The sequence below is a fragment of the Taeniopygia guttata genome, chromosome Z (assembly GCF_048771995.1).
Source record: "Taeniopygia guttata chromosome Z, bTaeGut7.mat, whole genome shotgun sequence".
In the NCBI taxonomy this organism is placed as follows: Eukaryota; Metazoa; Chordata; class Aves; order Passeriformes; family Estrildidae; genus Taeniopygia; species Taeniopygia guttata.
Genome location: NC_133063.1, coordinates 31,825,949 through 31,843,095, shown reverse-complemented (window position 1 = coordinate 31,843,095; position 17,147 = coordinate 31,825,949). Strand labels below are relative to the sequence as shown.

Here is a 17,147-nt window from a genome sequence, read left to right as displayed (position 1 = left end):
AGGGTGAGACAATACAGACATTATAATTCAAGTCATCACAATTAGAAGCTGACTATTTCTTAATTACAATACACAATAAGTGTTTCTTGGCCTATTAGCTTTTTGCTACACCATGATGTAGATATCTTAAAGCCGATCATCTAAAACTACTCCTCATGGGTCCTGCTGCAATGCATCTTTCATAGTTCTATTTCTCCAAAATATCTAGTCTTATTTGCAAGGCTATCTTTTGAAACTTTTTTCAAGCTCCATTTCTCTCTCAACAATATCTGTCCTATTCCATGGCATTTCTAAGTCAGCATTTCTTGTCTCAAGGTTGCATACGGATGCATACTCTGTAGGCTTTCTGTCAGGTCCTGAGAGCTCTCTACAACTCCATTTCCCAAATTTACCAATAGACAAGTTTTTTACCATAGAGTCAGCTACTGAAATAAAAAAGGAACATGTATTATGAAATTTCAAGTTCTGAAGGGTAGTATATGTTGGGGTGAGGAGAGGGGGAAGAAGGGAAATGATTTTAAAATAAATTAAATTTTAAAATGGAGCCCTCATCTAATATTCCAGTATTTGGATATGAAACTAACTCTCCTCTTTTCTTTGATCATAGCAAAAAAAGTTCATTCTTTCATGTTATGAGCTACACAGAGGAGTCCTGGAACTTTCCAGTGAATTTGCCAAGGCTTGCTACTTCCTTGAGGTCTCTTGTCTTCCTGAGGATGGGATACCTTTGGGAGTATAAATCTAGCAAATGGAAAAATTCTCTCTTTTTTGCTGGTTTTCCCTCTAGGAATTCTGTGGAGGATCTACAAGGCAATCTCTGAGAATGTACCTATTTGGTTTTGGATTGAACAGGCCCAACCTTAGATAATAAGATGCCTATTGTTAATATCTTGGTATTAGGGAGTAGTGTTTGTTTTATATCATTCTGATCTAAAATGGAAGCCTTGAATTGAAAAAGATTTTAAAAGTATTAGCGCAAGTCAGTGACTTGAAAGTTAGTGGCTCCAAGTGGATTGGCAACTCCAAATACCCACTTTGTATATACTCAGGCTCAGAAGTGGCTTTTTTTTTTTAACCTGGTCACATTTTATCTAATTGTAAGAATTTATCTTATTGTTACATTTTTAAGGATATGTATGAAGTAAACCTGCTACAGATCTACACGGAATTTTCATTTGGGTGCTGTGTTTTACTCGTGATCCTACTGTTCAGTACTAACTGGAAAAACCACACCTTTTCCTCTTACCTGTCAGTGTAATAAAGCCTTCATCCTCTGTGTCCCAATACAGGGAGAATTGAACCTTAGCTGAAACTTAGCAGATTGAAAAGTACACAAATGACTGCTTTATTCAAATCTGAATTCCATTTTATACGTCTCCTTATTTTCTTTTTTTTCCTAGTACTTTCTCTTACAAATGTCATAATTTGCTGCTAAAAACCATGAACATGTACAATTCAGTTTTATGTTTAGGTATGATGAATGATAAAGGCAGACCAAAGGAAAGTACCAAAAATTAGAATAAAAAGAAATAAAAGTAGTTTCACTCCCTTTTTTCCCCCAAATTTGGCTTGATACATTTTTAAGTACACCCCATTCTGCGTCCTTTTGATTGGTATATAAAAGCATGACAGGAAAAGTGGCTTCCCAGGCTTTTAGAAAGGAAGACTTTTCCCATAAAGATTTTGGGGTTTTCACTTTTTTTTTTCTTTTTTTTTTTTTTAATTAAAGTTATGCACTACTTAGTAGCAAACAAATGAGAAGAATCAATTTTATCAGTGTTGGAAGCTAACTTGATGGGGTGAAATCTGGGACCTCCCTCTGCTGAGTCTGGAGAGCAAATAGGACTTGTGTGTATCTGTATCATTTTATTTCAGAGCACTTTCTTCAAAATTCTTTTATTTTTTAACTGACATTTAGGCATAGGTTAGGTTCCTCAGGTGGTGGGCAACAAGGAAGAAGTTACTTCTGCCACAGGAGTCAGTGCTCCTGCTGCCCCACCTTCTCCCTTTCCATCCCCCGCAGTGTGGTGAAACCTCTGGAACCGCTGCGCTAACAAATAGCCCAACTGCCCAACGGCCACAAACTGCCCAACTGCCCAACGGCGTCCGTGCTGTGCCTGTCACCCTGCGGCCCCACTGCTTCTACAGCACAGGCTGTGCTTGCTTTCACGTCTGTTTGGGTGCTGACAAAGTTCATGTCTTCACTAGAAAGGTTTCAGCATGGACTGTAGGAAGGTACTTGTAGTCTTTTAAATGAAGAGATTTTTCCTCTACACATTGAATGTTTAACAAATTGTAAGCACTGCATAATTTTAAGATGGCAATCTTGTAATTATCCAAATGAGAAAGGTTTTTAATCCCTTCTTTCACCTAGAATAAAACTGACGGAGAGAAGGAAGAGGAGTTTTTAGTGCAAAATAGTGCTCCAACTCTTGAGTCACCTTCCACGGTAGCTGTAGCAGGTACAGTAAGCATCAATCCACTGTCTCTGGGAGTCTGCCACCAAATCAAGAAGGGATACAAAGCATCACAAGTGAAACAGATGGCATGGCAGAGGCACAGAATACTGCAGGGCAGATACAAGATCTACAGTCTCACCAAAATATTTCTTCAAAAGGTTTTGATGCCAGTGTCAGCTCCAATAGTGGTAATCAATCAGAGCCAGAGCATGCTGAAAATGGTAAAGAAAAAGGTAAAAAGAGCTGTCTTCAACTTAAGCAACTCTCATTTTACCATTGCTTATGTATCTTCATTCTGTTATAGTTTTGCTGCTGGGAAGTGAATTTTTTCTAGGAAATAGTAGCCTACTGTCTACTTCAAATGTGTGGAAATGGTGTAATTATCTAGTGAAAAACATACAACTGCCAGGAAGTTTCTTGGCCTTTTGTTAGGAATTGTGATGATTTCAATGAGGAAAAAAGTATATAAGAATGATGTTTTATACTGGACCTGACAAGAAAGGTCCAGAACAATCTAATACATTGTGTAAGGAATATTTATTGTAGCAAGATGAAAGCACTTTGAGTGCCCTGCTTACAAGTAAAAAGATGTTGTTTCTTGCACAGAACTTGATACTCTGTAAGCTATTTAATTTCGGGAAGGAAGTGCCAGTTATTGCATGTTTGGGCAACCACTGCCCCTTGTGAAGTGAATGTTCTGAAAAATGGAAGTCAAGCTAATATCAAACATTGATCTTCTTAGCTGGGTTTCACATTCATGTGATTTTGAGATTCATCCTGAGACCACCAGAGAGAAGAGGATAATAGACACAGCCAGCACTTGTGCACATGATGTCAGTGTACTGCTGCCTGCATTTTAACTGTTGGCAAGGCTGGATCCGAAAACTTTTTTGTGAAAGTGACTGACTCTTTAGCACCTTGTATTGTGTCAAAAATACAGCTTTTTTTCACTGTGCTGTAATGCCTGAAAAATTTATAACACTGAGGAAGAAAACGCTTGTCTGACTAAACTCCTGAGATTACAGATTTTTTTTTTTCATTGCAACACATTTCAGTTAACAATTAACTGAATTTCCACAAAATGCCTTTAAAGTGTGTTACTATAATTCATCTGGAAATATTGTTTTAAAAGAAAGCAATAAAATGTGTTTCATTCAACAAAGCTGAGAGTTTGGAAAAGGTCAATAGGCAGCCCTCAATAAATATATATCTATTGTTTTGTTAATCACAGACATACATACTTTGAGAAAAACACAGAGAAATGTAGACTTTTTAAAATTGTTTTTGTTATTTCTGTTTCTTTCTACTTTTTGGGGTCTTTTTCCTCCTTTTGAGTGTTTAGAGGCCAAAAAAACCTTCAAAATGCTCAGGGAAGAGACAGTGCCTCCAAAAAGCAGAAAACAAGCCTCAAAACATCTGTGAAAAGTAGTAAGTACAGCAGCTCAGTGTGAAATAAAATACGTGAAAGTACCATGTCATTTATTTGAAATTAATATTAAAAAAGGTGAATAGGAGCTAGGATGTAATAATCAGTCTTGCAAAGTCTTTTAAAGATGATATAGCTCCATAAGTAGAAACGTGGAAAATTTTGGCACCTACATGAACACATTATGTGCCTCTTCACCTTATTTTCTGATGCAGGCAATTTATTTATGGCTGTGATTCTAAAGCAGTAAGTGCACTGCTGTTGTGATCCAGTTGGAGAGTAGAGTGGACTATGGCTATACAAACCTTGAGCAGCTGGATCATATTCAAGAACCTGCTTCCAAGAAGTGTGTCCCTACCCTACCTCCTTATGTTCCTGCACACACACATTCAGTTAAATACCTGCCAGTTTTTGGGATGGATTGTGGAGCCATAGTCTCCTACTTTTATCAACCTTCTATGTCTGTAGGAATTTGGTTCCCATAAATCCACAGAATAGATCTGAGTCTACATACACAACAAAACTGGCCGGGGTTTCCAGTGCAAGGTTTCCCTTTCCCAGCATGCCAGAATTAAAGGGGCCCCATTACAGGCCAGGTTTGTGGTTCTGTACCTGGGCACCCGTGGAGCAGAGCTGTGTGCAAAGCTACTACACCAGGATGGATTCTGTCATGTTAGAGCAAGACAGCTCCTGGTAAGCTTTGGGTTGGGTGGGAAAGTTGCTTTGTTTTGTAACAATCTACCTTCCCACAGGAAAATGTGAGCAAAGTGAAGAGAGGAAGTCTGATGTAAAAGAACACGATAATCATTTGCCCAAAGGTTGCAAATGGAGTTTTCAAGTGTGTAAGTATCTTCTTTGAAACATGCCTCTTGTGGTCTTGCAATATACTTTAAGAAGATTTTTTAAATTTTCTGCTTCTGAGGATTTTTTACCTCTAAAATCACTCCATCCCCAGTTTGCTTAATTTTGTCATATATCCTGATAATTTTCCTTTCTTGCTGTTTTACTCTTTGTTCTCTGTTTCTTGTTCCCCCTCTAAGATTATTAATTTTTAAATCTTCCCTTTCAATTTTGCCATAATAAACCAGGACTTGCTTAGTATTTCTTGTAAGAAGAAGTTTCAGTGTGTTTGTGTCAGTCAAGGTAGTGATAATAAACAGCAGTTGCTGTTTCTCAGCTTTGCTGCCTGCTACCTCAAAGCACATCACTAAGATTTGAGTACCTCCCCCTTCATCGAAAGAGAAGGCTTGGGAGCTGCTGCAATGCAATAATTAACAGAAATTGTTTCACTTGCAGCTGACTTGCAAAATTTGAGTAGCACTGAGTGCATACCAATTCTCCAAGCAAAAATGCAGGAAATCCGTAAACGCTATCGGTTGCTGAAAGCTGAGTTGGCTGCCATTGACAGGAAAAAGCATTTAAAGAAAAAAAAAGAGCTGGAAAGTAAGTGCTGGGAACTAAAATCTACTTTTAGAGAGCTAACTTGCATGTCATGTTACTAAGGTTTTAACAAGAGTTGGGTAATCTTTAGGGAGATTACTGCTGTTAGGAGTGTGTTTAAGCTTGCTGTTTTTCTGAAAACACTGGATACATTTATTTTATGAGTTTTAGAAGGTCCAGACCAGATACCCAGTGATGATGTAAGGGGAGAAACATTAACAAGGCAGTCAATCCAGTTAATTCTGTTAAGGCAGAACTATTTTATACAGGAAACAATAAACAGAAAATAAACTTTTCCAAGCAGTGAACAAAGTATAGTTGTTAATAGCTTCTCATTTTTTGTCAAGTTCGATTTATTTCCTGTACCATTGCCTTTGTGCCTACTGAGTGCTTTCCACTTAGGATTAGGGAATTATTTCAAGAGTGTAAGGGAGATAATCAATAAAATGCCTCATTTTTCTGAAGATGCCACGTCTTGCTGCAGGAACTGTTCTAGTGTGCCTTCTGCTAAGAGTGTTAAAAGGATATTTTTTTCTCTGTCTTGTTCATGCATGCATTTAAGAGTTCACTGAGTACATGAAGAATTAGTGAAATCACACTAAGATTGTATGGCTGCAGCCATTGCAAGGGAACTGCAGTTGCTACTTGGTTGCCAGAGGAGGTACAGATCCAGTGGTGGGACAGGGTCCTATCTGTGCCAACTCCCGGAGGAAAGAAAGAGAATAGCTGACTTGTTGGTGGGTCAGAAATGAACTTTGGTGTCCTCTGGCTAGGCATGGCTTATCAGTCAGGGCTTTAAGGGGCAACAACGCCAAAATTGGGGGAAAGAAGCTTTATTTCTTCATCACTAGGGGCTAAATACTGAAGTCAGTATATATGTCCTCATTTTGGCCAGGAGAGGGGTTAATCTTTTGCAGTAGCCAGGAGGAAGCATGGCTAGGTTATTCCATACCACCTCATATCACTGTCAGGAGCAGGGGAAAGGGATCCTGTTCTGGAGAGGAGTTCTTCTGGTCAAGAAAATGTGGCAGAGGAAGCTGTCTAATATTGTCTATTATCTGGGGGTTTTTCCACATGAATAGTTTCTTTTCTTATACCCTCTGACATTAGTATTGTTGCTGCTACCATTTGGTTTTATATATCATTGTTGCTTCAAGTAAGTTGTTCTTATCTTAACCAATAACCAGTACCTTTCATGCCTCCAATTCTCCTCTCCAGCACACTGCAGCAGTGTGGGAGAGTAAGAGAGAACAGTGTGTGGTTTGAAGCCTCAGTGGGGGCACTGAACTGGGGAGTACCATTCCTAAACCACAACAGCCTTGTTTGTCTCCTAGTGTAGGGCTTGAAGGGTCGATATAATAACAGATCTGCCCAGTGTGAGCTGGAAATAATTTGATCTAAACATTAGTTTTATTAGGTATAGAGCCACAGGTCACAATGCTGCTTGGTCTACTCATGTGGGTGTGCTACCTAACCCCGTGGTGGGTTGCCCTTGACTTGATGCCAGACACCCACCAAAGCCTCTGTATCATCCCCTCTGCAGCTAGACAGGGGAGAGAAAATATAACAAAGGGTTCATGAGCTGAGGACCAGGAGAAATCACTCACCAAATACTGTCACAGGCAAAACCAGCTAGAATTAGGGATACTAACTGAATTTGTTACTAACAAAATCAGAGAAGGATAAAAAGAAATAAAAACAAAAACACCTTCCCCGTACCTCTTCCTCCTTCCCAGCTCTACCTCCTCCCCTTCAGCATCTCAGGGAGACAGGGGATGGACAATCAGCTCATTGTGTGTTTCTGCTGCTGCTCAGGGAGAGGCGTCATTCTCCTGCTCCAACATGGGGTCCATCTCGTTGAAGACAGTTCTCCATTAACTTCTCCACTGTGTGTTTATCCCATCGGTAACAGTTTTTCACAAACTGCTGCAACAGGGATTACTCTTCCATCATGCGCTTCAAGAACAGGCTGCTCCAACATGGGTCCGCCAAAGGGTCACAAGTCCTGCAGGAAACCTACTCCAGCATGGACTCCTCTCTCCACAGGCCTGCAAGTTCCTGCTCCAGCACAGGCCTCCCATGGCTTCACAGCCTCTTCTCAGCATTCACCTGAGCATGGCTCTTCTCCACAGACTGCTGGTGGATCTCAACTCCCCACTTCCTTCACCACTTACATTGGTGTCTGCAGAGTTGTTCCTCTCAAATATTCTTCTGCTCTTCTCTGGCCACAGTTACATCTGTGCAGTAACTTTTTTTTTCCCCTTTCTTCTTAAATATGTTGTCACAGAGACATTACCATAATTTCTGAATGGCCCAGCCTTGGCTAGCAACACACCTGTCCGGGATCTAGTTGGAATTAGCTCTGCCAGACAGTGAGGAAGGTCCAGCAGCCTCTTAGAGAAGCCATCCCTATAGCCCCCCAGTACTAAAATCTGGCCTATAGAAACTCAATATGTTTCCACATATGCACTGTGTGCCCATCGTGTTTCTCTTTTTCGGAGCATGGAGAGGTATCAGGATTGCTCTCTTGCACTGTTTGATATCAGCTCATAACCTCATAATATCAAGGGTCATTCAGGATGTATATTCAGTATTGCCCTCCCTCCCTTAACTAAGGCGCCACACTTGGGAGTCCATTATTAAAAGTATCCAGTCTATGTGGGTGGAAAGAGCAGGATCATTTTCCCCAGCCTTTCACCCCCTTTTCCCCCTTCAGGCCTATTACAACAGCTTTTAAGAATTCTGAATTCCCTTTAGATGTTAAGGAAAGTATGTTCATGTTGTTAGGTCTGCTAGGTCTCTTCAGTGCAATACACACCGTATTTAGAGCCAAGAAAGATTTCTAGGGAGGTTATTAAGAGATCTGCCCTGAAGTGGGACAGTAATAAGTGGCATGGAATGTAGGTGGACATGAGCCAGTGTTTGGAGGACTTCTCCAATGGTTTAGCAGTTCACCCAAGAACAACTACAGGAACCTGTCAAAGTGATTAAGTATGTCAAAGAAAAATGCTGTAGTAACTCCAGAGAGGCATGAATTTATGCAACATGTTCTGTCCTGGCTACTGTTTACTGGACACTGCTCAACAGCAGATAGTACCCCCAGGAAAAGGAGAAAGAAAGCAGACCAATCAGCACCATGGCCACTCAAACTGCTTCTGAACCAGAGGAGCAACACTTGCTAGTTACAGTCAATCCTACACAGAAAAAGAAATCCAGCATGTAATCAGCTCACTTCATGAGGGATGAAGAGGAAGTAGAACCCTCAAAACAGGCGGAAGAGGCAGGGCCAGAGATAATCACCCAATCCCAATCTCCAAGTGAGCTGTGAGATATATAAATAAGATTTCAACCACTAGTCAGGAGAGCCCCTGGTGATCTGGCTGGTCTGATTCTGGGATGTTGTGGCCCATGATATGATACTGGATGGCAGTGAAGCCAATCTTTGTCCTGGAATATGGGCATTGACAAGAGGATTGGGAAGAGCACAGAAACTCTCAGCCTCTGGAGACAGTTCTTGTCAAGTGTGAGGGAAAGGTATTCTTGCCTGGTCTCTCAGAGGACCCTTCTGCTGTGGGACTCCTGAGGGCTGAAGAAGAACAGGCGCTGATGGCTACTACAACAGTGCAGTGTTGGCAATATCACACCAACCAGGACTCCTTGACCCCCATGCAGGAGAATATTTGAGAGCAGGAGAGCCAGGAAGTGGTCAGCAAGATCTGCTGACCCTTTAGTAGTCCTATATGGCCAATGTGTAAGTCCAATGGAGAGTGGAGTCTGAATAGACTGTTGCCCCAGTGGTGGAAACACAGACCCACTATTTGCCATGTGCTGATCCAGGCTACACTAGAAAAGGGCGAGGCTCCAGAACACTTGCAATACATCAATGATATTGTATGGGGCAACACAGCAAAGAAACTTCTTGAGAAAGGGGAGAAAATAATCCAGATCCTCCTGAAGGCTGGTTTTGCCATAAAGCAAAGCAAATTCAAGGGATCTGCCCAGGAAATTTAGCTTTTAGAAGTAAAATGGCAAGAGGGAATGTCACCAGATTCCAAAGGTGTGGTGGACAAACAAGCAGCTACGTCCCCACCAACCAGCAAGATGCAAGCACAGGTTTTCCTAGCCACTGCAGGTTTCTGGAGGATGCATGTTACAGATTGCAGTCAGATTGTAAGACTTATTATATTATATTATTATATTATTTTATTTTTATATTATATATTATATTATGTGACATGGAAGAAGAATAATTTGAAGTGGCATCCTGAACAAGAACAGGCTTTTGAATGATCAAAACAGGAGATTCTTCATGCAGTAACCTTTGGGCCAGTCAGGATAGGAGCTCTACACTGCAGACAGGGAGAGTGGTCTTTACTGGAGTCTCTGGCAAAAAGTACCCAGGGAGACTTCAGGATGACCAGTTGGGTTCCAGACTTAGAGATACAAGAGAACTAAGGTGTGTTACACCCCACCTGAAAAAGAGATCTTGGCAGCTTATGAAGGGGTTTGAGCTGCTTTGGAAGCGATTGGCACCAAAGCACAGCTCGTCCTTGCACCCTGACTGCCAGTGCTGGGCTGGATGTTCAAAGGGAAAGTCCCTACCACATACCAGCGTACTGATGCTACATGGAGTAAGTGAGTAGTGCTGATCACACAGTAGGCTCAAATAGGAAATACCAATCACCCAGGAATCTTAGAAATCAAGGAAGTCAAACATTTTGGACTATCATCATCAGAGGAGGACAAAAGGGTGATGTGCTGAGGAGGCCCCACCATATAATCAGGTACCAGTAAAAGGAAAATGCCCTCATCATTGACGATTCCTGCCACATGTTGGGGATAAATCAAAAATGGGAAGCTGCTATATGGAGTACTACATGGCAAGTTGTAGAAGCTACTACAGGACAAGGTGGATCAAGTCAATTTGCAGAGCTGAAAGCCATCCAGATGGCTTTAGATATCAGTAAACAAGAGAAATGGCCAGCGCCCTACCTCTACACTGACCACTGAACTGTGTGGAGTTCAAATGCTCTGTAGGGGTGGCTGGATCAATGGAAAGAGATAAATTAGCAGCAGAGAGGTAAACCCATCTGGACTGCTGAAGTTTGACATGACATCACTGCTTGGATAGAAAATCACATCACGTAGATGTGCACGTACCTGTGAGTTGGGCTACTGAAGAACATTATAACAATGGACAGGTGGATTGGACTCATGACTGAGGGGTGGGCTTAACCATGGACACTATTTCCCAGATTATCCTTAGCTTTGAAACATGCACTGCAGCCAAGCAGGCCAAGTAAAGCCACTATGGTATGGGGAACAATGCTCAAAATATAAATATGAGGAGGCCTAGCTAGTTAGACTGCACTCCCACAAACTTGCAAAGGCAAGCACTATGTGCTGATAGGGGTGGAATCCACCACCAGATGGCTGGAGATGTACCCTGTGCCTGAAAACCATTTTGAGTCTTGAAAAGCAAGGCCTGTGGTGACACAGACCCCCAGAAAGAGCTGAGTAAGCCAATGGAATTAATTTCAAAAGCAGTCTCATAGACCGCTGGACCAGAGAGCACAGCATTGAGTAGGTATAATATTCCTTACCATGCATCAACCTCTGGTATGGTAAACTGTGCACACTTGGGGCACTGAACTGAGGAGTAACATTCCTAAATCACGACAATATACCAGTGCTTATTAAATGGAAAAACATCTTAACTGCTTTTTTATAAAGCCTTATAACCTGTGTTTTCCTCTTCCTGTGCAGGGGCTGCTGCCACATCAAGTTCTACACCAAATGAAATGCCAGGGGAATGCAGGTGACAGCAGGACTTGCCAAATCACTTTGCACTTAATAGCTGCTGAAGGCCACTCGTTTTAATCAGTACTGAAAAAAAAATGATAATCCATTAAAAAAAGCACATAAAACCAACCAACCACCCAAATACTGACTAATGTTTACAACTTTGATTAAAAAGGTTACTATGTAAACTCAGAGTACACATTAATTGGAATAAAACTAAAGTACCTTGCCATATTTAAATGTATTTTAAAATTTTGATTAAATACATTATTTAAAAAACAGCTAACAAATTGTATTAAGTACTGATGTATGAAGATCCTATTCAATCTGCTTGAAGTATTTCTTCATCATAGATTAAACAGTGTTTTAACTGTTTTCCTGTGGAAACAACAAATACTTCATTTACAATGCTTATTTTGAGCTTCTAAAAGGCTTCAAGAGAATGTGAATTTATAAAAGTTTATAGAAAAAAGCTATATTAAGTTTTGCAGAAAAGGGAGAGTTATGCAATATATTGTACAAACATAAGCAAGGACCTCTGAAATAAAATGGCATAGTTTTTGAATACCTAATTTTGTTTCTAACAGGTTAATTAACCAACCATAGTGTCTTCATAAAAATGACTTCATGCTGCAGAATCTGTTGATAAATTATTAATTCAAATCCATTCTCTCTTTTAGCAGAAAGCAAAAGTGTGGCCCAGCGTTAATGCAGCACCAGTCAAAACACAGCTGAATTTTGATTCCTGTTCATTATGGTAATTAGAAAATGTCAAAGTAAGCTCCTGAAAATATTTGCTGACTCCTTGTATCAACTGTCTTGAGGTCAGATTCATTGGAATTGAAACTGGAATAAATATTCTGGCGTTCTCTGCTTACATGGTGTCTGGCTGTAGTTCAATTGACCAAAATATAACACCTGCAAAATGACACGTTACTGATAAGACTGCTAAATTACAATGATAAGCTTTGGGAGCACTGTGTTAAGAATTACCAGTGACCTCGGACTGACAGAAGTCATTGTAATAATTTCAGTGAGGATATTATACCCAAACCAGAATGAGTAAGTATACTGAAATAGTAGGCAGAAGGGAACTTTCTCCCTACTAAGACAGATAGCCAGGTAGTGGAACTAAAGATCACTGCACCAGCACTATCCTAAAGAAAAACAGAAAGCAACACAAACATGAATCTGAATAGAATCACCACTTTGCATTTCATAATATGCATTTATCTTGGAGTTATCTTGCCCTAAACTTAAAGGCTCATTCAATTTTCTATCTATCTAAGGTTATTATTTTAAATTACCTACATCTGGTAGCACCCTGAATAGTATTCTGGAGATGATCAGTATCCACAAGAAGACAGTGCAGTATGATTAAGCACTTGGATTTCTAGGGGAGGAAGAACAAAAACCATACTTACTGAATGGACAAATTTATTAGCTGCACTTCCAAAGCAACAGGCTACAGGAATAATGAATGCAAAGCAAACCAGATCCACCTGGAATACTTTGTATTCTCAGCTGATAGTGAAAAAATATTTTACCGTAGAAAAGACTAACAGCATTTTGCATGCATAAACTCTTTAGAGGGATCTCTGCAGACCTGCGAGTCAGGAATTAAAACGTCTTCCTAAAAGTCTTAGCACTCCTTCTGGAGTGAATGGAACAAAACACAGCCAATCAAGCAAGAACTGAGGCAGTAGCAAGTTGTTTGGGCTTTTTCAAGGCAACAAACTTCTGAGAGAACAAGACGTTTGTGCTGTCAGAGTAAAAGCTGCTTTTGAGTCAAGATTTACTCTTCTCTCAGAAGCGTGACTGTTTCCAAAACACTGAGTGAAATAGAAATTAAGTGCATATACTGGAACAAAACCAAAATGTTATTCTACAATAACCAAACACAGTAGTTCTATCCTGACTAGAAATCTTTGAAGTGCTCTAATTTCTTGTAAAAACTCAACTTATTTCTAGGAAAGTGTTCGACGCAAACACCAATAGATGATGCTTCAATCAAATCTAACTTTAAAAAAATGTATCTTTTTTAATACAGATATTTTTAAAAAGCTGGAAAAAGACATGGAGACAGAAAGGAAAAAAACCAAACACGCTCAAGGAGTAATGGTATAGATTGCCAGGACACAATCTAAACACTGCAATCACAGATCACTTACTTAGAACATGAGCCAGAAGCCACACCTTCCCTGTGAGAGAGGAGGGACCCCCCTCTCCCTTTTAATAGGCTACAGCAAGAGGTTCTCACTGCTTTGGGAGCTCACACCCAGCTAGGAGAAGGCAGCTTTTCTGTCAGGTTAAGCAAGGCAGAAAGATCCAGTACAGCAGCTTCCTTGCAGAATCTTGCTTTTGAGCCCCCTTCTTCAACTGTTTTTTCTTCTGGTGATGGGAAGGAAAAGCACACCCTGTTCACATGAGCCCATGCTGCACCCACCTTGTCTACAGTGACAGCAGGCATCTGTGATTCCTCTCCAAAGACATTTACATATAGAAGCCAGCTGAGAGGTGTACTATGGAAGCATAAACTGCACTGGGAGCATGGCATCATAACATAACAGCAATTACTTACAGAAATTATCCTAAAATAGTAGCTTGGAATATCTGTCACACTTTTATATAACAGGAGAACAGATGGAGACACAAGACTCCTGTTTACCCTAAAATGAGTGTTTCAAACTATGCAAGCAGCCACAGGCACCTCCCAGTTTGAGTATACACAGAATCATCGAGTAGTGAAAGCAGTCATCCCTGACACCAGTGAGAAGTCTGAACACCAGCTTTGAGGATTTTTAGCCTCAAAACAGGAAATAGGTCAGGTCTGTCTGTTCTCACTTGCCAAATGCCATCGCAAGGCCTTTGCTATAAGGAAGCATAACCACAAAGCAAAATGGTCCACAAGAATTGAACCTCAAGGCCAGCAGAACCAAAGGCTGCTGAGCATCAAACAGATGCACCCAGTCTGAAGGGCTTTCAGAACTCTACAGAACTCTGCCACATGGTTTCCAGTGACACAGACTTTGAACAAAACATCCAGTTCAGCATCTGCCTGTATGCCAAAGCACAGTAATGTCCTGGCTCATTACTTGTGTATTATATAGACTTTTATATTTTGGGTCAGAAACAAATGCAACAGATGTAGAAAAAATGAAGACTGATGGCAACCAAAACACAACTGTCATTTTTCTACTCCAGCGAGTAGTTATAAAATTATCACACTTGTGCACTCACCTGACAGAACACAGTAACCAACAAAGAAAAAGCCTTTTATTCAGAAGAGATTCAGGGGTCTTTACAAGAAAGTAATGATTTCAACTTACAAAGTCAACATTACCACCAGCACCTTTCCTAAAGAGCTATCTTTTGTAAAATGTCAAGCATGTAAGTAAAGCAAACAAACAATCCATACCCAAACAAATTTCTACCCCAAAATCTCTATTTAGATTTTGCATATATATTTAAAGTACATCTGAATATCATGTCTTCATACTTCAGGTCCTTCTCCTCCAGGAACCAGCTACAAAAGAGTAAGACATTTTTGCATTAGTGCCCTAAAGTTAAGTTTTACAAACCCATACATGACAGCTCTTACTTTACAACAAACATTTTAGGACATGGAGACTTCATGCTAGACCACAAAAGTGGCTTTTTGACTCTCCCCTCCTTACAGAGGAAGTCAGTTATTTCCAGAGATGCACAAACCAAAAATGCAACAGGGAGTAAATCAGCATAGCATGTCCTTGCAAAGGAAACAAAGAATTGAAGAACAGAAAAAAAAAATACAAAAGGGAAAAAAAATATTAACCGCTACTTTTACTGATATCTTTTTCATTATCAGCTGAGCACTTCTAAAGAGAAAGAGCTTCACTGGTTTTGGGATCGAAATAAGAGTAAGTCTAAAGCATGGACTTCCTCCATGGGAAGATATGTCCCCAGAAGAGGCATGAGATCTAATGTAGACATGTATCTATGTCTTGCTGAAAATTCACCAGGCTCTTTTTCAAGGGCAACACAGTGCACCCCAGTGTAACTGGATAGTAGGAATTTCACCCCATACAAGGAGTCAGAACATATGCTGTCCTTTCAAGATGCAGACCAATTATCAAAGCAGATAAAAGGCTTAGAAAGTAACACAGGATGGCATCTGCTCTGGCACACAATGGAGAAGTGCAAGATGGGTAAAACAACACAATGGAGACAATTCCTCATTCATACAGAGCCAACTTAGACTCAAATATTTCCACGTGAGTCCTCCTCTTCCCACAAAATTAGGAATGCCCCTGTATTGGAAGTCCAGGCTTTATGGCCAGCTATACAGATAAGCTACTTGAAACTTCCTGATGTAACGGAACTACCAGGAAAGCTCAGCTTAAAGGAGTTGAATACAATCACCAGTCAATTTACAGGCACAGAAAGTCAACACGTGCAGCCTCTGACGACTCACCATAGTTATGTTATTTCCATTGAGCAGAATCTGGTCCAGCTTTGTGATTCTTCTGCCCTCAGGTGTGATCTCACTGAAGGAGCGTTAGAAAGAGTAAGTAAGAACACAGAACCAGGAACAATAGCTCCAGATTCGACCACAGAACTGACTGAAATCTCTGCATTAAGGTGACCATTGTTGGAACTAACAAATAAATCAGCTACACTGCAGCATGATCTTGATAAATGGAGCACCTAGGTACAGAAAGCTAATTGAAAAGGTCTCTTCTACTCAGTACATGGAGATGTGTATTCACCCTCTAAAGGCTGAAAATTTTTTGAATATACATATCAACATGATATGATAAAGTAAAAACATTTAAGTTGGCTACCTTGCTGAATCTTTGCCTAGGTCTTAAAGAAGTGTAAAACCAAATTAACTACTGGAAAGTTTCTCACACAACCCATGCAAAATTAAGACTACAGCTAGGATCACCATACAAATATAAACCACGCAATAGCTACTCTATGACATGGCTGTCCTGAACAGATCACCTTCTATAGTTTTAAGTCCAATGTTAAACTAGTTAGCTGGTAATTATTCCATAAATGTAAAAATATTTTTCTAGCAGACCTTACACAGTATTTTGTTTCAGTGAACCAAACATTAAATAGCAACAATAGGCAGAAAACATACTTACAATTCTGTAACATCTTCTAGCACCATATCTGAAAATCCAGTTTCAAGGAAAATAAGGCCCAGATTTTAAAACTAGACTATTTAATGCTATTTTCATCTTAGTCCAAAATGCAATTTTACCTGAAAGTTGAAAATACCAGAATACAACCAATCCATATAAAAAGGTTCTATTCAGTGGACTAAAAACTCTCAAGAGCTATAAATTACTTAGGCCATAGCATAAATCAGACAGACTTAAACATCCATCAAAGGATACTGACAAAGTCATCAAATCCTAGAAGTGTCCCAACTATTTCTTTGTCGCTTTTCATCACGATGTGAATGCGTGAACCGATGCACTTGTCCACAAGTTCTGTAGATACATAGAAAAGCATAGGTTCTACAAAGCAAGTCTTTCGTGCCTTACGGGGTTTTTTTCTGCTTATTTACACAAACACAGACACATTCCACACAACCTTACACACTCCCCCTCCACTCTGCCACACAAACCAGCCCCCCCATCCTTACACCCATCCCCACTCCCACTGGCCTCCCTCAGACAGTCCCACAGCCCCACACCTCACCTCACCCCCCAGACTCCAATACCCCCACACCTATCCCCCACTCCCAGCCCCGTCCCGGGATCCTCCCGGGCCCTGCGCGGGCCCCGCCGCCCGGCTCTCCCGCCCTCCTGCTCCCCGCCCGGCGCCAGCGCAGCTCGGCTCCCCAGAGCGGCCGCAGCCACCGCGGCCCCCGCACATGGACCACGGGCCGGGGCCCGACCGGGGGCCCGGGAATCCCTGGCGGTTACCGAGCGGCAGGAGCTGGGACGGGTTGGACACCGCGCTGGCCGCCATCTCGGAGCCGGCCCTGGCCAATGGCCGCCGCCTCCGCCCACAGCGGAGGGGCC

The 17,147-nt window shown here is 41.0% G+C and overlaps 2 protein-coding genes across 3 annotated transcripts; one reads left to right on the top strand and one right to left on the bottom strand.

The window, feature by feature from the left end:
* The first annotated feature begins 1,771 nt into the window (after window positions 1-1,771).
* Window positions 1,772-11,996, top strand: LOC115491022 (AT-rich interactive domain-containing protein 4B-like). 2 transcript variants are annotated; one of them, XM_072922177.1, is made up of 6 exons: window positions 1,772-2,235; window positions 2,375-2,462; window positions 4,638-4,727; window positions 5,182-5,328; window positions 11,092-11,143; window positions 11,811-11,996. In XM_072922177.1, the coding sequence occupies exons 1-6, from the start codon at window positions 2,221-2,223 to the stop codon at window positions 11,860-11,862; spliced, it is 444 nt and encodes a 147-aa protein (XP_072778278.1). In that variant the 5' UTR covers window positions 1,772-2,220; the 3' UTR covers window positions 11,863-11,996. The 2 variants fall into 2 exon arrangements, with proteins under 2 accessions (XP_072778278.1, XP_072778277.1); XM_072922176.1 differs by having other exon boundaries at window positions 2,375-2,692.
* A 2,389-nt stretch (window positions 11,997-14,385) lies between these two features.
* LSM5 (LSM5 homolog, U6 small nuclear RNA and mRNA degradation associated) lies at window positions 14,386-17,147 on the bottom strand (the record flags this gene model as incomplete). The annotated part of the gene is given in 5 exon segments (NM_001245381.1): window positions 14,386-14,653; window positions 15,581-15,653; window positions 16,260-16,287; window positions 16,515-16,610; window positions 17,049-17,147. Coding segments are annotated over 5 exon segments (276 nt in total).

What these genes read in the sequence shown, in the direction of transcription:
- LOC115491022 (XM_072922176.1), top strand. Translation starts at nt 2,548, where the DNA reads ATGGCAGAGGCACAGAATACTGCAGGGCAGATACAAGATCTACAGTCT. An exon ending in CAAATGGAGTTTTCAAGTGT is followed by an intron (nt 4,728 to 5,181) that starts GTAAGTATCTTC and finishes TTTCACTTGCAG; the next exon opens with CTGACTTGCAAAATTTGAGT. An exon ending in GAAATGCCAGGGGAATGCAG is followed by an intron (nt 11,144 to 11,810) that starts GTGACAGCAGGA and finishes CTCTTTTAGCAG; the next exon opens with AAAGCAAAAGTGTGGCCCAG.